The sequence below is a fragment of the Podarcis cretensis genome, assembly GCF_951804945.1.
Source record: "Podarcis cretensis genome assembly, chromosome: 12".
In the NCBI taxonomy this organism is placed as follows: Eukaryota; Metazoa; Chordata; class Lepidosauria; order Squamata; family Lacertidae; genus Podarcis; species Podarcis cretensis.
In genome coordinates this window covers 43,749,212-43,775,527 of record NC_137181.1, presented here as the reverse complement: position 1 = coordinate 43,775,527, position 26,316 = coordinate 43,749,212, and the positions used below count along the sequence as shown (strand labels likewise).

The following is a 26,316-nucleotide window of genomic DNA, read 5'->3' as shown; positions in this document are numbered from 1 at the left end:
TCTGTTAAGGGGAATGAGCTAAGCTGAGTAGTTAATATGCATAACAATGAGCCAGACCTCACAGAGAATGTGCACACAATTCATCAACGAAGAGAGAACTGTGCACATTTCACAGGCGACATGCATTATCTTCAGCAAGCCTTGGAGAATGTTCAACATTTAGGTGGAATTTTGTACTGGTCATTATGCATAATCCCCCTTAGGTCTTGGGGAATGTGCACGTCTTGGCTGTGTTTTGTAAATTCTACATAATCTCCAAAACGCCTTGGGGGGTGTACATTTTGTGCATTCTCTAGGCAATATGCACATTCTCCAGTCAGTATGTGTTGTCTCCAAGAAACATGCCTTTTTTTCTTATATGTTGTTGAGAAGTATGTGATCTGGACCCCCTGGGCTGCTTCTGACCCACAGCCTAATCTTACAAGGCCTGCAACATACCCTGCACAAGGGGGGGTATAAGATATAAAACATACAATTTGGGCAGTCTCATAGCGAGATGTTGAAATTGGAGCAAAGTCGTAGACATCAACGCCAAAACATTCAAACACAGGAAAGAGAGTTATTTCACACAGAATATTTTTCTGTTTTGTATTAATTTACATTGTGTTTGTTCTATTGTAGTCCAAATTTTTGCTCGTTCTAATCTTTACGGCTTTCCCATTTTATACTTAATGTAACATCAGTCAATGTCAGTTGTTGGGCAGTATAAAAAAGACTGCTAATAAATAAATAAATAAAGCAACCAATCCTAATCCGGTAATGGAGCTGTCATAACTGCTAACGGAATTTATCAAACGCAGATTCAAGGACTTTTAAATGATGAAGACAGAAGCCAACATATTTTAGATCAGTCCTGAGGCTGCTCTGCTATTAAAGGGGAAGAATTGAGTCCAACAGAGACCAAATTTAAGCTAGGGGAGGCTGGCACTGTGCCATTACATTGCTATTAATACCACTCAAATGCACTGAAAATGTACTGAATGGTACCTGATGATCTTGGGTGAGCAGATATTAGTGCTAGGTTAGGAATGCTACTCAGGCCCACTAAAGATATTGGAACTGTATTGGAACAATTACTCTAAAACAGAGAGGGAAAACTTGAAAGAAATTTGGTATTTGTGTTTTCTCTTTTTTCTTTTCTTGCTGTATCAATTAAAAAAGAAAAAAGAAAGTCATACCAAGCAGCAAATAACACAAAATATTAAACTCTAGGGAAAGTAAGAGAGCCGTATTAAATCACAGCACAATACAGGATTAAAATTATCAGATTTTAAAAGTCGCTGAGGATAAAAAAGTCTAGCACCAAAAAGACATTGAAACAGACAACAGGCAAGCCTCTCTAGGCAGGATATGCCATAAACAAGGGGCCACTGCTGATAAGGCCCTGTTTTTTTTGCAAGTACAAGGTATGCAATATCAAACCTTACGGAGCACTCTGGTATGGCTTCCACTGATGATCTCAGGGCACCCACAAGGACATGCAACAAGAGGCAATCCTTCAGATACCATGGTCCCAAGCCATGACTCTGATGCTGATCTATCTAATCATCTAATCTAATCTAACCCATCTAATCTTAGAGCAATCTTTTACATTGTTTTTAGCTCTACATTTAATGGTATATTTAAAGTATTTTACTGTGTTTTATGTGCTGTGTTTTCTTCTTATCTTCTCTACCGGTCATTGACTGAAATAAAATATATGCATTTCCACATCAGGTTTTTTTAAAATCCCCATGAAAAATGTTAAGCATTTTGTTTCCAATTCCTAATTCACAGGGGTTAATATGCAATTTTGCCTAATATACACATTAATGCAATGCCATTTCTCCAATACAGTGCATTTTGTATGGTTCTTTTCACTAATACATGCATTTTATTTACACTTCTGTACACATTATTGGCTTGAGAGCTACTTGCAAAATTTGGAGAAGTGGGAATTTCAAAGGCTGTTTCAGTTCTATTGATTTGGAAAGTGCAAATAAGGTGGGTTTGCTTTTAATTAAGAACTGAATTAAAAAAACCCCTTCCTTACTTAAGAGTAGACATGTACAGGATTGTGCTATAAATTTCTCACCAAAGTCATAGCTCTCTCCCTCCTTCCTTCCCAAATATAAAATCCGATGCAATAATATTTCTTGCCCTTCCTCACTTTGTTATTAAATCTTTCTTGAATTACTGTTCTGTATTTTTGCCTTGGGCCTTGAAACTGATGCATAGTGGTGTTTTGGCAGGGAAAGAATAATCTGCAATATTTCTAACAATATAACTTCTAATTAAAAAATGGCTACATCTGCTAATTAATATGTTTCCAACAGAGAATGATATGTGCATATGCTCCGGCACTTAGAAATACCTGTCATTAAGACTGCAAGAGTTTCGATTCTATTTAATCCTCAGACAGAATCTAAACCTCCACAAGGACAGACAGCAAGGCGGGGGGGGGGGGGGGACTGGGCAATTATCTACAATAGCTCTCAATCCGATAACTGGGAGAACCCAGCATGGGGTGTAGGATATATGATATATTGCTGCATCTGCAACTAAGCACGACAAGGACTCGTTTTAAAAAATTAAAAATTATGTGAGGGCATTTGTTCTTTTTAAGCATTTCCTGGACCAGAATGATCGGCTAAAAATGGAATATAACCATTCCTAAAGATTATGACATGAGTTAAGTATTGTGAATTTAGGAAAACTGTTCTGGTTGTCTCACCTCAGAAAGGGGATCGTAGAACTGGAAAATGTTCAGGAAAAGGACAACCAAAATGAGGTTGGAGCAACTCCCCAAGAACATAAAGTTGTTTGGGACTACAACTCGCTGGGGCTGCTGGGAGTTGTAGTCCCAAACATGTGTAGGGATACAAGGTTGCTGATGGCCTGTTTTAATGCTATCTCCAGAATCAGAGACCCATTGGTAGGGAACAGCCTGTTTTAATGCTATCTCCAGAATCAGAGGCCCATTGGTAGGGAACAGCAGTGTCCTCATTTCCCACTTGTGGGAGTTTCCTGGGTGCATCTGGTTGGTAAAGGAAAAGGTAAAGGACCCCTGGACAGTTAAGTCCAGTCAAAGGTGAATATGGGGTTGCAGCGCTCATCTTGCTTTCAGGCCGAGGGAGCCGGCGTTTGTCCACAGACAGCTTTCCGGGTCATGTGGCCAATACGTCTAAACCGCTTCTGGCGCAACGGGACACCATGACGGAAACTAGAGCGCATAGAAGCACCGTTTACCTTCCCGCCGCAGCGGTACCTATTTGTCTACTTGCACTTTGATGTGCTTTCGAACAGCTAGGTTGGCAGGAGCTGGGACAGAGCAACGGGAGCTCACCCCATCATGGGGATTCGAACCGCTGACCTTCTGATCGGCAAGCCCAAGAGGTTCAGTGGTTTAGACCACAGCGCCACCTGTGTCCCTAGTTGACTACATTGGAAAACAGGATGCTGGACTACATAGATCCAGCAGGGTTCTTCCTATGTTCTCAAGTGAAACTGCATAGCTTTAATTAAAGCAAAGAGTTCCAGCATACAACACCTGCATTCATCTGCTTGCCTGCTTGTTTTCAGGTTCAATTTGAAGCGCTAGTATTAACCTTGAAAGCTTTCAATGGCTTAGGTTCCAAACCTGTCCCCATAGAAACCTGCCCATAGTTTAAGATTGGAAGCCCTACTATCTATCCCATTCATACATGATGTTAAGCAGGTGAGTACAAGAGGCTAAGGCAAGCATCCCCAACCTTCGGCCCTCCAGATGTTTTGGACTACAGTTCCCATCATCCCTGACCACTGGTCCTGTTAACTAGGGATCATGGGAGTTGTAGGCAAAAACATCTGGAGGGCCACAGGTTGGGGGTGCCTGGGCTAAGGCTTTCTCAGCTTTGGAACACCAGGGGATTCACCAGGTTCCCTCTTGTCCCATCAGAAGGTAAGAGCACCCCACTCTACACAAGGGACTCAGCTACATCGGTAAAGAAAAACTGCTTTACATGTGTTACAACAGATGGCGTGTGGAGCCCTGTCTTTCTCCAACGTGATTTTCCTTTATGAAGTTTAGAATGCATTTTCCTGAAACGCGTTTGCTAGTTTTAATTTTTGTTGTTTATGAGGTTGTTTGAATGAATATGTAATTTGAATCGTATGTGTGTGTGTTTTAACTTTGGGTTGTATCCAATGCAAGTGCTACTCAAAGAAGCCCCACTGAAATGAATGAACCTAAGTTAGGGCTCACCCATGCTTCCACTTGCCCCCTGCCCAGAAAAAACAGAGCTGTGCAGCTTTCCACTTGCCGTGTTAGTTTCACAGGGAAAACCCACTATTTAGAGCTAAATCGAAGCAAATGTCAAGTTCAAGAAAACACAAATTGCCGTTTGCTCCTATAGAGTAATAAAGAGGGGAATGCAACGGGACGAGAGGAAGTGTGGATAACTCCTCTGTCATGTCCATTAACTTCATTCAGTCTGCAACCCTATATAATTTATTTGGGGGGTTTACTTCATTGCAAGTTGCTTTGGCTATTATTTTAACAGAGATGTCTGATGCAATTATTAGCGATGTTTTGCTAAAGTAAACTAGCCAGGGACTCTCATCTCCTGCGATAAAACAATGAAAGGAAGGAGCTAGTCAAAGCCATAATCAGTTGTGCTTGCAGCAACTGACTTTTCAATGCACCCACCCACCCGGTTTTACTGGCAACTGCAAATGGAGAATGGTGCACTTCATTAATGTCTTGATCCCTATTATGATCACATGGCATAAAGCTTATTGCAATTACCGTTCCTTGGTTGGCGGAAGCAACCACCATTTTAAATCGAGTCACTGAGTCAGACAGGGTTTCTAAATTATTCTTATTGACTATAATTTTCAATTAGAGCAAATAAAAGCATTAAATGACCTTTAACCTGGTTTTTGCTCTAACAGATGAGGGCTAAATTTATTGTGACAGCCCCTAATCACAGGCAGCGCTGCCTGTGATTCAATGGGCCTGGTATCTCAGCCACTGAAGGCTGAGCTGGTTAGGCTGTTGCGTGTTCAGACCCAGAAACCTCCCCCCTAAATAAATTCACGCTTGACTCAAAGCAAAAGCACTCAGGGGCTGAAGGCCCCGCGGGGCAAAAGCCCCTCTAAAGGGGAGGAAAGGGAAAGGAAGGGGAAGGAGCAAAATTAACAAAGGAGGGGAAAGGAAATAAATTGGATTTGGGAAAGAAGGGAAAACAGAAAGATATCACCAGGACGATCCGTCAAAGGTAAATCACTCTCTCTCGGCTGCACAGTGGACATGCTGTTGCTGTTCCGAATGCACGTGCCAAAAGAGGAAGCTCTGGGTCACATGCATGGGTATATATAGGTCCCTCAATCCGTTTGGACTGCACCCCATTAACCAGACTGAACCCAGCATCGAGGGACCTACCAATCGGGTGTTGTGGCTGACCAATCTTACCCACCCACAACAGAGGGGATCGGTTTCCAGGTCCCACCACAATATGTGCCCTCTTTAAGGGAGGACACAATTTACAGGAGGAGGTCGTATTAGAGAGGAACGCTTGCTAGTTTTGTAGGGAGTGGAGGCCTTTTCAGGTGACAAAACTGACGCTGCTTTTGCACACAGCTTTACTATTGCCTCCAAAACAATTGTTCCCACTGAATGCACCATTCTCCAAGCCTTAGGGGGGAATGAGATGTCATGAGAGACACAGCACAGCTACAACCCATTAGCTTCTTAACCCCCTTGCAATGTCTGGCTCCATGACTGCCAATGTACAGCAATCATTGTTATGTTCTTGGACTCCAAAACCTATCAGCCCCAGCCTGCATGTGCAATGCTCAGGGATGATAAGATTTGTAGTCCAGCTACATCTGGAGGGCACTATGTTGGCTGTCCCTGGTCTACTTTACCCCAGACATCACGTCATTGCACTGTATATTGTTGCAAACTCCTACTAGCCAATCATACACTGCGTAGCACAACAATGCTGTCATGTTATGGCTTGTGTTAAACTTAAAATATTGTCAGATAATGACAATGTCAGATAATGTACCATATAAGTTCCACTCTTACTGCTTAGTGTAGTGTGAAAGAGGAAGCTCTGTGTATTTTGGTGACTGTATTATTATATGGCAGGGGATTGCAATGTTTGTGAGATTTTCATGACATACAGTGGTACCTCAGGTTACATACGCTTGTTTACAGACTCTGCTAACCCAGAAATAGTGCTTCAGGTTAAGAACTTTGCTTCAGGATGAGAACAGAAATCGTGCTCCAGCAGCGTGGCGGCAGCAGGAGGCCCCATTAGCTAAAGTGGTGCTTCAGGTTAAGAACAGTTTCAGGTTAAGTACGAACGAATTAAGTACTTAACCTGAGGTACCACTGTACTGCATTTGTGCTGCATTAGATGTATTTTGGTGGTGTTTGTTTTGTGGTTCTGAGTTGTTCTACTGAGGAACATTGTTCAGAGGCATTTAATAACAGCTACTTAAAATGTGAGAATATTATTACTATTAGCAGTAGCATTCTTTGATTTTGAACGTGGAATTTGCATTGCATTTCTTCTACTGCTTCTCTTTTTTTGTAGGTATAATGTTATTAGCTTCTAAATTATGATTCGGCTTCCACATGTGTCTCAAGGAAATTTACAAATATATCAGAAAAACAGCTAAAAATAGTTTTGAGACGAATGCAAAATAAAAATTAAACACAGATTTTTACAAGGAATGCAGAATGAGCACCTACAGCACCTAAGACGTTTTCCTCCAGCTTGAAACGCTTGTCAAAAGTGTAATGTAAACATTGCATTTGTAAGTTGCTTACGGATTTCTGTTGAAATATGAAACAGTATAAATATATAAAACAATTTTCCTTGGTAAAGACATTGTATTAAAGGGACACAAGCTATAGAGAAAAATGTACCATGTGTCAAGCTCTTTATAACACACACACACACACACACACACACACACTGGCAGCACTTTGTTCATTTTTAGTTGCTCAGCTGCACATTTTATGCACCTGTCACTTTTTGTTCATTTTGGGACATCGCACTGTGCTGTATCATAGATATATAAAAGAAATGAAAATGCTCATAAAATAAAGAACAGGAAACAGAACCACAGGAAATATTTCCTGTCTGAGTTAACCCAGAATTCCTGATAGCATTCCTGTACGGTGGCCAGGGTTGGTAGGAGGGCAGTGCAACTAAGTGATAAGCCCACTGTACCAATGCCATGGGATACAGGAATGTGGGGAAGGGGACAATGGAGATGGGGAGCCGACAGGTGAGCCGCTAGAGGGAACAGCTGACTGGCTGCGGAAACCGTGGGTGGCAGGCCGGCTCTACCATTAAGCAAAGTGAGGCAACTGCCTTGAGTGGCTGATGTGAGGAGTCATGAAAAGGCAATCAATCGTTTACTTTCCCTGCCAGGGAGGATGAGGGTAACATGCTTGCAGAATTTTATGCCTCAGGTGGCAATACCGTTTGATCAGCCTTGGGTCTCATGCACCTTGACTTGCAGAGCATGGGAGCGCCATTTGCAGCTCTGCCTCAGACAACAAAATGTCTTGGTGGCCGTCATGCTTTTCTGGAAGTTTGGCAGGAGAGGGGGGGAAAGGAGTCTGGGGCTACAGGCAGCAGCGCCTGAAACATTTCCTCAGCCAGGAGCAAAGACTGAAACCCACTCGAAAAGAAAGGCAGAGTCATGAGCAAGAGCCCACTCAGTAGAGTGTAGGGATTGGAAAAGGAAATGGGAACCAACTTAAAGGGCTTCCTGTAAGAGGCATATGGAGAGTCTCCTGAACTGCTTTCTCAGCAAACATGGAAGCATGAAGGGAAAGAGCAATAGGTGCTTCTTGACTTCTGAAATCTTGGACAACCAACTAGAACGTGCTGTGTGAAGAGGGTTCTTTTGAGGGCTGCAAGGTCACACAAACCCTACAACGTTGTCTATGTAGATTTTATAGGTGCCATGTTTTGTCATACTCCAGCATGGTGCAAAAACAAAAACCCACAATTTATGCAGGTTGAAGGGGGTGGAAATATGCAGATATGGGAAGGCTTGGTTTTCAATGGCTCTCACTGGTTTTTCAACAACCAAAGTGAACAATATGCAGTGGATAGAACCAATTTGGCCAGAATTGTCTAGCCAACTCCACCATTAGGCAGACAAACACAACTACCCCGGACAGCAGATGTTGAGGGGCAGCAGCAGCCCCCAGGCACCCCTCTCTGTTGCCATGTGCAGCCTCAGGGGCGGTGGAGGACACTAGGTGAACAAGTAAAAATTAGAGTGACAGTCCAGTCTGCTTCTGTACACAGAAAGGGGAGGAAGCACCATTTTGCCCTGTGTGCAGGCAGCAAAACGTCTTCAGCCGGCCCTGTGAAAGTCTCTAGTTTCATCCAGAAAAGCCATCGCTGCCTTTTGACTAATTCAGCACTGCATGTTCAGATGGAGTGTCAAAGAAAAACATTGCGCTGTCAGTGCCTACGGAATAGAAATTACTCACTTTATAATCTCCCGAATTTCTCAATTTGCATAAAAATAACGATGCTGTTGCCAAGGTTTTCAGGCTGAAATACTAAGTTAGATAGTCCCGCTATATATTATGGCAGACTGATTATTGAATATAAGATGAGCTCTGAATGCACCCCATAAATTCAAATTTAGGAGAAATCCCTGTATACAAATTAGAGCGGAGCTTCACCTGTGCTTGGGAGTTTTTGCTTTTTACAAAGCCTGGGTTGCCACCTATGTAGCCATACTGAAATTATAGACAGCATGGGTGTGCATTAACAGCAAGATCCTGTGTAGGGGTTTGCTCAGAAGTAAGTCCCCCTGTGTTCTGCTTATTCCCAGGGAAACGTACCCTGAAATGCAGAAATGGATATGTTGCAACAATTTCTAAAAAACAGGTAGACACTCATCCAAAAGAGGTGCTGGAAGAAGAGATTCCTTAGGCCCAGAATGAATGAAAACATTTGACTGAAATGTATATATGTATGTATTTAAACTGTAATATTGTTGTGGTCGAAGGAATCCGGCCTCCTGTTCAGATTCCTTACCAAATGCCGATAAAAGAGAGGTTTTCATTTCCCGCAGCCTGTTTGATATACCACAGACATTCCCGCACATGACATTAGGGCACAGCGTTGAATGCACATTAATTTTAAACATGTTAAACTCGGTGCAGTACATCAATATCGACATCTGACATTTTATGTGACCCTCCTATGCAAAAGGAGAAAGTACTCGGAACATGAAAGAGCTTATTCTAATGGAAAAGCTTTTTAAGACATATCACTCAAAAATGCGCTATTTCTAGTGACAGTTTCAACTTCAGAACATGGCTCCTTATTCTCCAAGGCACTTCAAACACCTTATTCCTTTTGTTAGGCCAATATGCTGTGTGTGCTAATGACGACTCCTGTAACTGGCTGGAGACATTTTGCTGCAACTCCGCTTCCATCCCACAAGTACGTCCAAAGATGAATTTTAAAAAATAATTTAGAAAAAGCTTTGATGCAATACAGAGAAAGAGAATGCCGAAATACACCTCATTATTGTACACTTAAATAAGATCAAAATGCTAAAAATGGAAGACAAGCAGCTAAGAGTGCGAAAAATGACTCTTGGGGAATTGTTCCCTAACACTGCTCCCACCAACCCCATTCTGCATTGAGCATCTGGATTTGCCATCACTCCCAGCTTCAGCGAAAAGGTGGGTGTTATGTACTGAAGTTCTCACCCTGGGCCAGCAGGGGGATACTGTAGATAGTTCAGGTCCACATATGCAAATAAGGGATCGAAAATGACGTTCAGTGATTGGATAGTTACAGAAAACGGTTACTGTTGCGTTGTAGTGGAGCTCTATATAAGCAGGTTGGCTGAACCCTTCAGTTCAGTTCTGTTCTGGCCTGTGAATAAACAAGAGCTGTTTGAAGAATCGCTGTGTCGTCTGATATGTTCACCCACAACTTAACAGTGGGGCTGTGGCTGCATATCAGAGCACATGGCCAATGAAAAGGAAAGGTAGCAGAAAACAGGTCTGCCTGAGACGCTGGAAGAATGCAACCCGTCAGAACAGACAAGCTAAGCTGAGAGGACAAAGAAGCTGATTGTCAATATTTTGCGGGAGGGATCCCAACGCACAGTGGAAATTCAGGCTCGTCCAATTAAAGTGGATGAAGGCACTCTATCACCCTAGCGCAACATTTTATTTTTTTAAAGGATTTCCTGTGGTTATACACTAAGAAGTGCAGGGTGGACAAATGATAAATAGGAAAATGTATATACACTTGGAAAGCTAACCAGGATGAATGTCCATTGTCATATAATGTCCCTGCAAAACAAATCAGGACGAATGCGCAATACAGAGCGGGCACAGTCTTAACTTTGCACAAGCTTTATGCAGGCAAATGAGGATGAATGCTCAAATAAGCAGGTTGTCTGGAGGCAACTTCTTATGTTACAAAGAGGTGTGCAAAGAAAACTAGCCCAGAGCTGGTCGGCGCAAAAGCACTTTGACGGAAAAAGACCATCTCAACACACACCTGGTAGGGTGGACCTTGTTTAGTCCTTATCACAGAGCTTGACTACTCCAGTTACAGAAATGTGGGTGGTAACGACGACCCTTGAGCAGTTATTGCCAATAGGGGTTTTGTTGTCATTGTTGTTTAGTTCATTAAATTTATAACCTGTCTCTTCCATTTAAATAGTTCAAGGCGGCTTGCATCAAACAACCCACTCCAACGGTGCAAGCCTAAATTAAGATTACCAGCAGAAGCTATAAAGTGCCAAAGCCTGTCTGAAGAAAAACCTACAAATCTCTAGAAGCCCATCTCAAGAGAAGTAGCTTAGGCTTTAAAAAAAGCCTGCAGCAGGCCGTTTTTCACTGTGGGTTTCTCTAGAGGAGGCAATGTGATAGCGCGGCCAGGGCCACAATTTGGATGTCTTCCCACAAAGTAGTGCCTGTGGCGTTTGCCCATTCCTTGTGATTATGTTTGTACAGGGGGTGGAAATGGTTAATGTAGATTGACCAATGAGAAAGCTCAGAGGTGAAGCCTACCTGGTTTTGAGGCTCAGCCCAGGGGTTTACAAGGGGGAGATAGAGGAGTGAGAGTCAGACAAGAGGCAGTAAAAATTGAACATAGTGGTTGTGACAGTAGAGTGAGAGACAGGGATAGAACTGAGAGAGAAGAGTGTGACAATGTGAGATAGCGCCACATCTAGTTAAGGACGCACATTTGAGAAACCGTTCTGAACATATTTAAAACTTGTTTGTTCTTCAGTAAACTTTAATCTTTGTTGTTGACTTTACAACCTGACTGAGACTCAGTATTTCACCTGGTTGGTGGCAGTGAAAGGATAAAGCCGTGGTTCACAGGTCAATAGCCCGTGAAACGACCAGGGGCTCTGTACGAACGCCACAGTGCCAATCAGATGTTTTGGACTACACATCCCATCAGCCCCAGGCAGCATGGTCAATAGTCAGAGATGATGGGAGTTGTAACCCAAAATATCTAGAGAGCACCAAGCTGGTCTACAAATTTCAGTTCATAAACGAACAAAAGCTCCAAAAGTTGCATCTCCTTTTTACTGTAGTTTGTATTTTTTATTGTGCATACGTGTGTGCATATATGAAAAGAAAAAGGATTGTGTGTGTGTGTGCACAAACACACATAGAGACAGACAGACTGACAGACAGACAGACAGACAGACAGACAGACAATCATGGTGTGGTGCCTTCTTCCATGAAAGCAGAGGTGACGACTGACCCCTACATCAGCCCTTCCTGAACCCAGAGGTATCTATCTATTTAAAATTATTTATCATAAAATATATCCAATTTACCTATTTTATTTATTTCATAAAATTTACAAACCATTTGATTCTACCTCAAAGCAGTTTATCAAAAAGGCAAAACAATAAAATCAAGGAAAGATGTTTGCTGTTAAACTAACAAGTTTGCTTAATGGCTTCAGACAGATATACACACAACAACAATTGACTTAATATTTCCGTTTTGCTCTGTTTACCATTCATCACCATTTGTACACAAAGCAGAATGAATAAAAGATAAATAATAGAGGGAGATTATATATATATATATATATATATATATATATATATATATATATATGTTTTTGTGTGTGTGTGTGTCACATCACAAGGGACAAAGGTGTAAAACTGCCAGAAGACCCAGGAATCCAAACCTTTGATTCTCAATCTAAACATAATATGAGATTTTGTGAAAGCACAAGGCTATGGGCTGATTGTAAAGTAGGGATGAAGAAGAACTCGGTGCTCTCCTGCTGTAAATCAAACACAACTCCCATCATTCACGCATTCATACTGAACTCCCATAATCCTGGTTTTGCTGGCTGGGTCTGATGGGAGCTGGAGCCTAACAATATCCTGAGGACCACAGGTTCCCTATCCCTGACCAGATGGGAAAAGTCTTCCTCCTTTCTCCTTCCATCGTAGAAAGGAATTCTTTCATCAGAAGAAGCTGCTTCTGTTAGAGGAAGGGAACCTATCCTACGTATATAGGCCCCATACTACTAATGCATAGCACTTACTCTGCAAAGCCTTTCCTTACCACGTGATATCAGGTTCACCATGTTAAATACTTCCGTTTGTCCCTGGGATTCTCTAGCTGAAGGAAGGAAATATGGCCATATATTACCGTATTTTTCGCTCTATAACACGCACCCGACCATAACACGCACATAGTTTTTAGAGGAGGAAAATCCGTGGGCATGCCACCCGTAGGCATTTCCTCCATAACACGCACAGACATTTCCCCTTACTTTCTATGAGGAAAAAAGTGAGTGTTATGGTGCAAAAAATACGGTATATTTCGAGCGGTTAGATCTACCGTTGTATATTCCTTACACATTAGTAGCAGCATTTAGCCATGATTTCTCAACTCCCGTTCCCTAAGCAGACTTTTGTTCTTGAATTCCCATGGAAGGCAACACGCTGCAGTCGGTGACAGTTAGCGACAACCCCGGACTGCAGCTTCCTTGCCCTTGCTCAGCTGTGCATCCTGCAGGCGTTAATGGGTTTTATTTCCACTCACTCTGATCTTGGGCCACACAAAGAGTCTTGCTACTGGCAGCGGTGAATAGAGGATCAACCTCTATGTGGATGAAAATCGTACCCTTTTTTTTTTGCACTAGATAAAGAAAGATTGCAGAGGTAGACATGAAAGTAATGAGCTACAGTGGGGCACAATGTTTCGCTCCTAAGCAAGGCAGCGCTAAAATGCTCACTAATAACTCTAGTCATCACTCCCTCTGGACCTTATACAGTGGTGCCCCGCAAGACGAATGCCTCGCAAGACGGAAAACTCGCTAGACGAAAGAGTTTTCCGTTTTGGAGGTGCCTCGCAAAACAAATTTCCTATGGGCTTGCTTCGCAAGACGAAAATGTCTTGCGAGTTCCTGCGGGTTTTTTTTCCTTTTCCCCCCTTGTTCTAAGCCGCTAAGCCGCTTATCCGCTAAAAGCCGCTAAACCGCTAATAGCGCTAATCCGCTAAGCCGTCAATGGGCTTGCTTTGCAAGACGAAAAAACCGCTAGACGAAGAGACTCGCGGAACGGATTCTTTTCGTCTTGCGAGGCACCACTGTACTCCTGTACAGTGTACACCACTGTACAAGTTATAGACTCATTTGGCCACTGAAAATTAGAAACATGGGAATCTGCCTTATTCCAGGTCAGACTAGTTGCCCATGTAACCTAGTACCGTGCATTCTGACTGGCAGCAGCTTTCCAGGGCTTCAGGCACAGGTCTTCCCCTTCCCTCACTACAGGATTTCTCCAACTGGGGATGCTGGGGTAGGGATTGAACCTGGAAGTATCTGGGAAACACACTATGACCCTTCCCCATACTAATGATCCAGGAAACCAAAATGTTTGTTTACAAAGCTACTGTACTACCAACCTTACTGTATGCTTGTGAAACATGGACCACTTATAAACGCCATCTCCAACTCCTCAAAAGATTCCATCAACGGTGTCTCCAAATTTTTTTACACATCAGCCTTTACCAAAAGTGTCACGGGTTTTGAAGACGATTGAACTCAAGGCGAAAGGGAGAAACGTGCTAAGAGGAAGGCACGCTTGGCAAACCCTTACCATGATCAACTCCCACCCGGAAACCAATGTCCCCACTGTGGAAGGATGTGCGGATCCAGAATTGGCCTCCACAGTCACTTACGGACTCATTGTTAAAACCGTGTTTATGGAAGACAATCTTACTCGCCGGTGAGTGATCGCCAAAGAAGAAGAAGAAGACGACCCCAGATGAACCCAGAACAGACAAATGCTCAGCAGGAAAATGGCTTTGCTATATTTTCACAGGCAGGTTTGGAGGTTTTCTGCATGAGAAAACAATTGCAAGGATTACATGCAGAGAAGCATGAGCTTCCCCCTTGCACGCACACACATATTAAGAAGCTTTTGTGTATCTCTTGAGTGAGTAGCTGCAGACAATGGACCGGATTTCCCTCAATATCCTTATCAACTATGTATCTTCACTTCCTTTGTATTGAATGATGACACCCTATTGAGCAACTCACTCTTTGGGAGAAGTTAAAGCACAGTAATAAACATACTTCTCTCTCCCAGACAGAGATCCGCTTGGCATCATGCCTTTGTCTTGGTTTCAAGTTGTTGGGGGGGACAGTTTATTTATTATCTGGCCAGACACACTCTGCAGAAGTTTGAGAATCCCACAATTATAAAAAATTCAAAGCAGAGGATGCTGCATGCCACACAGGTATTAAAGACACACACAAAAATATCATAGAAGCAGTGCTCCTGCAGCCAGAGTATAGGAAGATCTGAGTTGTAAATTAATTGTTTTCTTTTGCAAATACCTACACCGGTTACTGAGGGACGCGGTTGGCGATGTGGTCTAAACCACAGGACTTGCCGATAAGAAGGTTGGCGGTTCGAATCCCCACGGCGGGGTGAGCTCCCATGGCTCGGTCCCTGCTCCTGCCAATCTAGCAGTTCGAAAGCATGTCAAAATGCAAGTAGATAAATAGGTACCACTCTGGCGGGAAGGTAAATGGCGTTTCCGTATGCTGATCTGGTTTCACCAGAAACAGCTTAGTCATGCTGGCCACATGACCCAGAAGCTATCTGCAGACAAATGCCACCTCCCTCAGCCAGTAAAGTGAGATGAACGCCACCACCCCAGAGTCGTCCGCGACTGGACCTAAAAGTCAGGGGTCTCTTTACCCTTTACACCCATTACTGGCTATTGCATTTCCATGGGATGATAAATATCCCAGCAACACAGAAGCACCATCCCAAACATTACTCAGAATTACGGTAGGTCGCACTGAATACAAAGAGACTTGCTCCCATGTAAATATGCTGAGAACTGCAGCCTAAGTACATTCTCATATGTGATACACTAACAGCACAATCTTATGAATTGGGCTATTGGGTTGTTGTTTTTATTTTTATTACGTATTTTGTGGTTTTATATCTTGATTTTATTCTGTGAACCACCCTGAGGACCCCCCCCCCCCAAGGTATCGGGTGGTATATAAATTCAATAAATAAATAAATAAATAAATAATAATAATAATAATGCCTACTCAGAAGTAAACCCTCCTGACTTCAGTGGTATTCTCAGATAAATGTGCATAGGACTGCAATCTATGAAGCACATTTAAGACACTTTCATTAATTTAGCGTCACAAATGAATGCTGTACATACAGGAGGAAATTTAGAAGAAAAACTGAATATAAATTCCAACGAATAGCCTATTTAAAACATTGCTGATTTAAACCTCAGGTGTGAAACAGATCCTAAGTTGTTCAATGCAAGCACAAAAAACCTGAAATCTCTTCAGAACTACAGAGCAACATTTTCAAAAGCATTAAACACTAATTGGTGTCCATCTGTTCCAAGCTGGTGGACAGCTCCTGCATTCTAGTTCTTTACTCTGGAAGACGAACTGCACTACTTTTATCAGAAATTATATTAGGAAGATGCTCATATGTATTAGAGAATGTTCAAGAAGGAACTGAAGCATGTTGTTTGGACTGGAATGTAATTAGTCAAAGGCTCTCTGGCATGAAAACTCTGTCCACAAATCTCTGGTGTGTGTTGTTATTCAGCAGCAAACTACCTGTGGCATTAGTCGCTATATATAAAATCACCATGTATAGTTTAGCAGTAACAGGCAGGCAAGCCACAAATGATCAGGTGACCCTATGCAACTTTGCACAGAAGTTAAGTCCCACTGTGCACAGGATTGCAGATGGTTGAATTTATTTCACAAATCACGATTCCACCCTTCAATAACAGGTAGCAAGAGCAGCTAACAATAATGAATTAAAAAAAAACATTCTAATAAAATCATAAAGCAGCAACAACATCAAAAGCATTGTAAAAACAGAAGGTATAATTGAGGCCTAAACCATGGGTAGGCAAACTATGGCCCGGGGGCCGGATCCGGCCCAATCACCTTCTAAATCTGGCCCGCGGATGGTCAGGGAATCAGCGTGTTTTTACATGAGCAGAATGTGTCCTTTTATTGAAAATGCATCTCTGGGTTATTTGTGGGGCATAGGAATTCATTCATTTTTTTCCCTTCAAAAAATAGTCCGGCCCCCCACAAGGTCTGAGCTGCAGTAGACCAGCCCACTGCTGAAGAAGTTTGCTGACCCCTGGCCTAAACAATCAAGTTGTGGGAGTTCAAAAGGAAATCAGAAAGAGGTTGTTGAAAAGGTGAAGGCACCAGGTGAGTTTCTCTGGGGAGAGTTTTCCAAAGACACGATGCCACAAATAAGAAAGCCCTCTTCCCAGGATGTCCCCGATACACGTCAGACAGTGGAGGGCACCAGTGGCGACAGGTAATCCTTCTACAAGCCAATTCCTTCCCCAGTAGTCCACTGCCATGCCATGCAACACTTGGGACTGAGGTTGTGGAACCCCTTCCTCTTGGTTGCCACTCAGTGGCAGTGGCTTGTATTGCAATATAGCCCAACCCACCAGCCATCACTAGTGCATCACACAGCTGGCTAAGCAGAGATATGAAATCAGAACCTGCAAGGTTTTCAGAAGGTAATACTTGGATGCCTGTACAGAGATACATTATTTTTCCGTTGCAAAATTCCTGGGAGTGCAACTTACTTGTTCCTGCTCCTATTGCTCTAGCCTTGATCTGGCATCAGCAACTTGACAACGGTAAGAAGAAAATTGGGGAGTGGGGATGAAAACCTTTGCAAGGGCAAGCATCTATGAAGGCACAGTTATTTTCCGTAGCCTGATAAAATCAAAATGTGAAGTGAAATGGACTAGCAAAGATCAAGGGCAGCTTCTAGTCTAGTTAATTTCACTCTGAATGAAAACTAGGCAATTTTTTTCTTGTAAATCCACATGTTAAAAATGGCAAATGTCATTTCAAATGTAAGTTTCGTGTTATGGAGGGGACTGTGTTATTCACCTTGGACGTTATCCATGGCAGACACATCAAAATGTAGTAGACATTTTGCAAAATGTGTATTGCAGCAGAGATTTATTCCTGCTTTTTTTGTAGGGTATCTGACTGACTGGGAAAAGGGCAACAATGGGTTGGGCTGCAGCAGGAGATACCACAACACCTCCAAGTTTCTAAGAAGCAAGTATATGCAGACACTCAAGTAGAGGTTGAAAAGCTGGCATTTGTTCTATTAGTTCAATGCAGCTGAATTCAGGGGAGACAGACGTGGTTTTCTATTGTGGTAAGATGTGCCCTTTAAAACAATGGACATCTGCCAGCCCCTACTGAATTACCGGTATACTGAAAATATCATACTTGCTTCAGGTGCAGAATGCTCAATGAATTATTTGGTCGACATTTTTAAGGACCTCATTGGCACTTCCTGGACTAATCAAAGTCCAGCTATCCTTTAGTTTTCACACCACCAAATTTTGCAATAGAGTTATCAAGTTAAAAACGTGCAAAAAAAATAGCAGATAAAATGTACATTTGTTAATAAATTTTAATAATAATTTTTATTATTTATACCCCACCCATATGGCTGGGTTGCCAGTAGTTAATATGCACACTCAAATGCCTATTTTACAATAAAATGGATACAAAAGTCTATATTCTAGGATAAGATGCATCAGACAAAATGCACATTTTAGGGTAACATGTACATTGGGGGTAAATAATACACATTCCTGGGTCATTTAAAAGTTAATCTACAGACTGACGCATAAACAAGAGAAAACAAGAGTTAAGAATAAAAAAATGCAAGACCGGGTATAAGCCAATCCATACACCCTTAGCTCCAGGGCATGAATATAAAAGCTCACGTGTTAATAGACAAAGCTGTAGTTACATTAAATGTGTGTTCTAGGGCATTCTCCATGTGGTCTCTTTCTTGTTCATTATTTCTAACTGTGCAAATGTTTATATAATCAATCTCTGCACATGCATACAAACACTCACTGACACACCTCACTCCACTCTGTAATCGCCGCTACTCAAAATAGTACCTATTTTAATGAGATTCCCCACCCCCACCCCATTACAATAACATTTTCTGCACTTGCCCCAGGAATCATCATCGGTGTGAGTGGCTTTTCAAGCTTCATCCACTTATTGATCATTTGGCTGAAAAAAATTCAAACAGCTGTTCACGCTCAGTATGCTTCCGCAATTCTTTTCAGCAACCAAGTAATTTTTAAAAATAGTGTATTTATTAGTCCCTTTGCAGAATCCCCCAACATTGCATGAGACTTGACAAAGCCATTATGAAGTCTAACCAAAGGCCCTCTCTGCTAGTCTGCAGCATGAGCTCAATTTAAAATAATTCAGAAACGGATTCTGCAAGAACCCTCTTTTGTTAACATCGTTTCTCTGCATTTGGGAGAAGCTGACGAACCAACTTCATTAGACTGAGCAAAAAAGCAATTTTGAAAAGGTAACGGAAAGACAGTGCATGGAAATAAAGAATATAGAAACAAAAGATGTCCCTCTCACAGGAATTAACTTGAAACACAGAGGTAATTATTTCCTACTGGAGATCTAACTTTCCCATGTCTTAATAGGCTTCCAAAAGAAGACACATGACAGTGTCCACTGCAAACTGTCTTGGTGATCTATTCTAGAGTAACCAGAGCTTACAGGTCAAGGAAGGCACGCTCTATTCAAAACAGGAAATACCCTGCCTCAAGTATTATGGATTAGCAATTTTTAAATTTTGTTTAGCTCACTATTTGACACAAGCTTCAGCGCAGTTCCATACTCATAGTGAACATATTTCAGTACAACCTGAACACCAGCCCTAGCCTAGTTTTGGTTGTGTTTCATCTCAACACAGTACAGTAACTGCACAGTAATAGGAAGTAACAGGAAGAACAAGCATGGATAGATCAGAGAACAATGTTGGTATGAAGTCTTGGAAGCCTCTAACCCAGGCACCCCCAACCTGCAGCCCTCCAGATGTTTTTGCCTACAACTCCCATGATCCCTAGCTAACAGGACCAGTGGTCAGGGATGATGGGAATTGTAGTCCAAAACATCTGGAGGGCCGAAGGTTGGGGGTGCCTGCTCTAACCAATGGACAACTATTTAGACACCCCCTGTAAGACTCTGGGAGGGTCAAACTAGTGACTCTGGTAGTGGAGCCCTGGTGCCTTGCTACCAGAGGACCTTCCAGTAGCACACAAGGGGGAACACCAGATTGACTCCGCTGGCGGGCCATGCAGCCCCTGCAGCCCCCCCATCCAACTCACCCTCCCAGCTGACACTGCTGCCAGGAGGCTATTGCTATGACTGCCTCATTGGGTGAGCCCTTTTCTGTTTTAACTGTCTCTACTTTCCTTCTGACAACTCTGTTTAATCCCTAGCAAGCTGGCTACTGTCTACTGCACTGTCAAAGAAACCACCTCCTTGAATTACTCTTTGCTGCTTCCTCCATGGCCATTCTGCTGCCTCTGAAACAGCTTCTCTCCACTCAAAACCTGGGTTTGTACGTTTCTGCTTCAGCACCTTTCTCTTCCTACCCATTAAACAGCTCACTTGATGTTTCCCATAAGAGAAGAGTTCCTCCTCTCCCCTGCCCATCATCTCTGTTGGGGTACAAGGCCTGGTCCCCTTCTAGTCCCTCCCTATCGTTTTCTCTTCCCGCTGCCAGACTTTATTCTGTATGATCTGCAAGGCAGGAGTGATGCTTCTAATGCTTATGCTAACCTGTAAAGTACGTACAATTCGGAATATTTTTTTAATATCTGGGGAAGTTTTTGAAAACTAGTGTTTTGATGAAATGCCTTGTAATGAAAAGTGTTGTTTTCTTCTGTTTAATAGTTTGAAGACCCCTTTAATCATTGATGAGCCACTTTTTGAGTTCTTCCTGAAAAGAAGTAGAGTGGAATCTTGATTCTCAAACTTAATCTGTTCCGGAAGTCCGTTTGACTCCCAAAACCATTCGAAAACCAAGGTGCGGCTTCCGATTGGCTGCAGGAGCTTCCTGCACTCAAGCAGAAGCTGCGTCGGACATTCAGCTTCCAAAAAATGTTCAAAAACCGGAACACGTACTTCCGAGGTTTTGGCGTTCGGGAGCGGATTTGTTCATCAACTAAGCCGTTTGAGGACCAAGGTTCCACTGTATATAAATTCTTTAGGTATAAATAGATTCATATCTGCTGTTAGGCCAGCTCTAAGACTGGAGCATGTTCTTCAGCTTCCAAGCCTTGACTTGAGAATCACAGAATGGCTGAGTTGGAAAGGGACCACAAGGGTCATCTATTATAACCCCCTGCAATGCAGGATTTTTTTGGCCCAACGTGGGTCTCAAATTCACGATACTGAGATTAAGAGTCTCATACTCTACCAACTGAGATATCATTCTACAAATCAATAGGGTTCACAGATGTTTTGAATATGCCTCCTTAAATATCAACAAATCATTGCAGGTTTTACTACTATAGACTGTCTGGAAACCTTGCCAGAAACTGCAGAAATACTGTCCTGCCTACCACCTGCCACCTTTGAAACTACCACCACAACTACCCTGCTTGGAAAACCAACATTCACTCGCTGCAAAGAGGGAAAATATGGAATATTTTCCTGTAGAAAGCCAGCTCTCCAGGGAGACTTAGTTTTGTCTCTCTCCAATATACTGTTTTCTACACTCAAGCTTTGCTTTGTTTTTTACATGAGAAGAATTCAAAAACATGATTTTGCAGAATGTTACCTTGCTCCTTACACCTGGATTTAAAGCCTGGCTTAAGCAGAAGTTAGCCTCGTCTTATGCAAAGGCAGTATTGCAGTACATTCCTACAAATGTACTCCTAAGTAAATCCTGCTGTTTTCACAGGGGTTTACTCTAGGAAAGCATCTGTAATATTGCAGCCTTACTGACTCACTTCACAAGATAGCTTTGAGCACGACTGAAGTGAGCATCACACAGATTTCACACTAAGAGTGCTATAGAACAACTAAATATGCAGCGTTTCAATACAGTGAAGAGAGACTGTGTGTGTATGCCCATACATGTGCATGGTGTATCAATTTGGAAAATGGTCCGTTTAATATTTTGAAATAAATAAAACAGAAGTGATTTAGTTGCTGACAATCAGTGGTATTCTTAAAGAAGACCTGGAACAGTTTAGCACTGGTGAAAGCACTGTAAACCCATAATTGATTAGTAGTTTCCCTTCTCCCCACCCCCAGTCCCAGAAACAGAGTTCTTTAGGCAATAAATAAGGTAAGTTCAGCTTTGATACTGGGCACCAAGAGGAATGCTGTCATCATGTTATTTGAAAGGCAACACCAGAGGGAAAGCTGTACTGTTAACTGTGTCAAGAATTTGCTCACAAACACAACAGAAAACCCATCTCAGCGGAAGGCTCAATTACGTATGTTTTAATTAGCTATGAATCTCGCCAAGCATCATCAGTGTCGTCTTTTAACCTGCAGGCACACATTATTTGACTTCCTGCTACCGGCTGCTAGTAAAACATTAGGCAGAGTGCACAGTACATCTAGAAGTAACTACTGATCACTGATTTCTGCTGATGGCATGCTTTTGAAATGCTGAAGGCGTTGTTTGGCACAGCCGCCATACATTTCAGTAGTAGCTCTCGCTGTATATTTAATTAATGCGTGCAAGCTAATATTTGAGGAATATGCACAAGCTGGAATGGTTCTGTAGGCCTGAACAGTCAAAAAATTACTAGCACTTACTAGAACACAGGACACCTTAGGAAGCTTAAAAGCAAGAATGCAAAATTGGCATTCCAGGTTTTTTGAGCATGGGGAGGAAAGAGATCCTAATAATAGTAATAATAATAGCAGCAGCAGCAATGTTAGAAAGTAACCAATACAAATAGAGGCACGAGAATTAAATGTAGTGTTGTCAACCAACAGCCTCTAGTGTGTGTGTGAGAGAGAATTCAGTAGAATGAGTATCCTTTTCTGTTGACAATAAAAATTAATGTCCTATATAGTTGGCGCATAATGTTTAATTATATAGCACAGCAAGGTGGAGGCACTCAGTTGACACAGATCAGAAAAGATCTAATTCCAGGTGCAACTGGAATTTATTAAGCAATAGAGGATCTCTTGCTTCATAAACACTACTTTATTGAAGTAACTGGATTCTCTTTCCTTTGACCCATGTATAAGTTTTTGTGGCTGCTATCTGTTTCTCCATTGGTTGGCTGAGTGGCTCTTTCCTAATACAGCTTTTAATACAAGCATCAGAACTCTCCCATGAATGTGAAAACTACACCATGAAAACACACCAGTTCCCAAGATAGCGCAGCCATTCATATTTAAGAAGGAAACAACCCACTACTAACGCCGCAGTCGTCCACAGTGAATAGGCAGATAGAACTCCAATGGAACGTTAGTCAACTTTTGCAGCATGCAAATGTTTTCACTCGATCAGTAGTCCACATTCACCATTGTAGGCAAGCTTAGGCCATTGTGAGCATCTCTGCTGCAAGCACACCAGTCCTTCCATTTATGAAACCCATGCTGGGAAACATTATTGGCAAGGCAGGCATGCCTACAGACAGGAGGACTGATCAATGTGTTTCGCTAGCATTATCTTTAGCAGGGACATGCTCCCCTCTCTTTGGAAGCCTGCTTCAGAGAATTCACAAAGCAGAAGATCTATCAGCACCACCAAGGAAGGCAAGGCTGACCCATTTCTTTCAGTTTGCCAAAGGATTCTTGCTCTTGGTACAGGATGAAGCAGCCCATCTACAATGACACAGCAAGGATGTAGTAGCAAAAAAACCCAAAACCGTGCAGGCTTTCCTCCTCTCCCTTTGATATCTATTCAGCACATTCTAGGCCCGTGTTCCCTATATGCCAGAGGAGACACTTCAGCAAGGGATATGCTGTTAAAGCAAACTTTTGAGCCAGCAGTTTTTCCTTCGTTGTCGTTGCAGTTCGTAAAGCGCCCCGCCCCTCACCGCGCCCTCGACACTGGACCCAGAACAACGCTGCTGAAAAAGAACCACAATCCTTTACAGAGAAGGGTCCCACCCTTAACAAGTGGCTCTTTCAGACTTCTTAATCTTGCCTTGCCCTTAAACCACATTAGGACCGCCCTTGTCTGCGCCGAATAACTCATTGTTTTCGATTTGGAAGGAAAGAAAGGAAAAGAATCAAACCGGGTGGGGAATGACAAAAGCACTTCTAAAACATAAGTTTTTTAAAAAATGCATAACAACGCATACATTTAGGCTTAAAATCCAAGGCACCATTTCTGCACGGAGAGAAGTAGGGCTCTTTTTTTTTTTACTCCCCTTCCTCCCCCATCCACGATCATTTGCTTCCTATATCCATATTGCTCTCCCCCACCCGCTCGACCCTCCCAGTTTCTTAAAGGCGGCTTTCCCCACCCCCACCCCACCCCTCCTGTGCGCGCTCGGCGATTTCCGCCTCGGCAAAGGGGGAAGGACGCGGAGTTGGTGGGGGAACCTACCTTTTTGTCTTCCTTCTCGCCGCTATGCCTCTTCTCCGGCTGCTGCTGCTGCTGCTGCTGCTGCGCGCTGTCACCGGCGCTTTCCCCTGCCTGCCCATCCTGCTGCTGCTGCTGCTGCTGCCGCTGTTGACAGCCTCCAGACCCCTGCGCGGCGTGGGGGATGGGCTCCGGGCACGGAGAAACTCCCCGAACATCCATCTCCATCTTCCAAGCCGCCGGATTTGCAAACAAAAGCAGCCAAGGAGAAAGAGACTTTCCGCCACCCCGGCGTCTCTCTCCCTCTCCAAATCTCTCTCTCTCTCTCTCTTAGGATTTGATTCCCCTTCCCGGGTTATTGCGCGTGCATTTATTTGGCTTGAAGGATAGGAAGCCGAGGAGCACACTCACATGGTTCCTCTCCCGCACCGATCCGGCGCCTGCGATCTCATGCACAAACACACACTTGAGATCCTCCAGACTTTTGCAGCCAACGTGTGCGCCTCGCTGTCTTGCCGGCGGCGGGTACGGTGGCCTCCAGCCGCCCCTTAGCAGCGAAAACGCCCGCGAAGCGCGCGCGGTCCCCTGCCAGACCCAACTCCCACCGTCCTCCTCCTCCCTCGGCGAGACTTGGTGGTGGGGCTACTACCGCCAGCCGGGGCTTCCAGGCCCGGGCAAGCCTTTTGCACAGGTTTCTCTGACTGAATTTACCCCTTCCTCCTCCAACGCTTCTCCTTTCTGTTTCTCTCTCTTTTTGGAGGGGCGGTTAGGGGAGCCTCTGAATGGAGAAGTTCGAGGCGGCGTGAGGGAAGGAGAGAAGCCGCCGAGGGGCTTGGGAAAAGGGGAACTCGGGGGTATCCTGAGGAGAATGTCGAGGAAAAGTTAAAACGCCTCTCTCGCGCGCAAACGCCCCGCGCGCGCCCCGCCCTGTAGCCACAAGGACCCCAGGCAGGCGCGCGTAAAGGGAGCCGTTGGTTTCAGCCCCGAGTGGTGGGGAAGAGGCTGGTTTATGAAGGAGACAGCGGACCCCTTCCCCCACCTCTTCCAAGCCTCTGTGTCTCCTTGATGCTAATCTCCGCGCTGTGCCCGCGCGCGCGCTCCTTTCTCCTACATATAGGCGCAACTGGAGCTCCCTCTCCAGACGGCCAGCGCAGCGCATGAGGAACTGGAGTAAAGGGCGGGCGTGGAGGAGGAGGGGGGAGCGCGCGCGCGGGTGAGAGAGAGAGAGAGAGAGAGACGCCTCCCTCCCCCGCGCACGCGCGGCTTGATGAACTCTGTTGATTGATTCTTCAGATTAATAGTTGCTGTTTCTGAAAGGAAGGGCAAGCCCAAACTCAGGGGCTTCTTTTGAATGCCAGCTGTGAAAATGTGGAGTCATCAGGATGGGCACCTCTGGGCATGTGCAGAGGGCCTCTCCTCCTCCTGGGACTCTGTCCCCAGAGAGTTGCTCCAAGGTGGTCTCATACCTACACTTTAAAACCTTCCGTTTTACAAGTGTACCCCCCCAAAAAAAAACCAGTGAAAGAAGCTTGTATGGTAAAGGTAATGGGACCCCTGACCATTAGGTCCAGTTGTGGCCGACTCTGGGGTTGCGGCGCTCATCTTGCTTTATTGGCCGAGGGAGCCAGTGTACAGCTTCCGGGTCATGTGGCCAGCATGACTAAGCCACTTCGGGCAAACCAGAGCAGCGCACGGAAACGCCATTTACCTTCCTGCCGGAGCAGTACCTATTTATCTACTTCCACTTTGACATGCTTTCGAACTGCTAGGTTGGCAAGAGCTGGGACTGAGCAACAGGAGCTCACCCCGTCGCAGGGATTCAAACCGCCAACCTTCTGATCGGCAAGTCCTAGGCTCTGTGGTTTAACCCACAGTGCCACCCGAAAAAGTAAAATGGGATGCGGGTGACGCTGTGGTCTAAACCACTGAGCCTCTTGGGCTTACTGATCAGAAGGTCGGCGGTTCAAATCCCCACGATGGAGTGAGCTCCTGTTGCTCTGTCCCAGCTCCTGCCAACCCAGCAGTTCGAAAGCACACTGGCGCAAGCAGATAAATAGGCACCACTGTGGCTGGAAGGTAAACAGCGTTTCCGTGCGCTCTGACTTCCGTCATGGTGTCCCATTGCGCCACAAGCAGTTTAGTCATACTGGCCACATGACCCAGAAACCTGTCGGTGGACAAATGCCAGCTCCCTCAGCCTGAAAAACAAAATGAGTGCCGCACCAAATAATCGCCTTTGACTGGACTTAACTGTCCAGGGCTACTTTATCTTTAGCTTTTTACCTATGTTAGAAAAGAGTGGGGAGGGAGAACAGTAATTGTTTTTAATTTGGATGGGCAGTTGCGCCTGGAACAAACCATCATCGATACCACAGCGTGGATAGTCTCATTGGTGCTGAT

At 43.9% G+C, this 26,316-nt stretch overlaps 1 protein-coding gene across 4 annotated transcripts in view; it reads right to left on the bottom strand.

Moving 5' to 3' along the window:
• RBMS3 (RNA binding motif single stranded interacting protein 3) overlaps positions 1-24,940 on the bottom strand; it is a gene marked incomplete at its 3' end in the record, with an annotated part of 775,525 nt that extends 750,585 nt beyond the window's left edge. For all 4 annotated transcript variants that reach the window (XM_079947347.1, XM_079947348.1, XM_079947349.1 and 1 more), the window contains exon 1: positions 23,941-24,940. In XM_079947347.1, the coding sequence (XP_079803473.1) occupies positions 23,941-24,144 (204 nt within the window). In that variant the 5' untranslated portion in view covers positions 24,145-24,940. The remainder of the gene's footprint in view (positions 1-23,940) is intronic.
• Between the last annotated feature and the right edge of the window lie 1,376 nt (positions 24,941-26,316).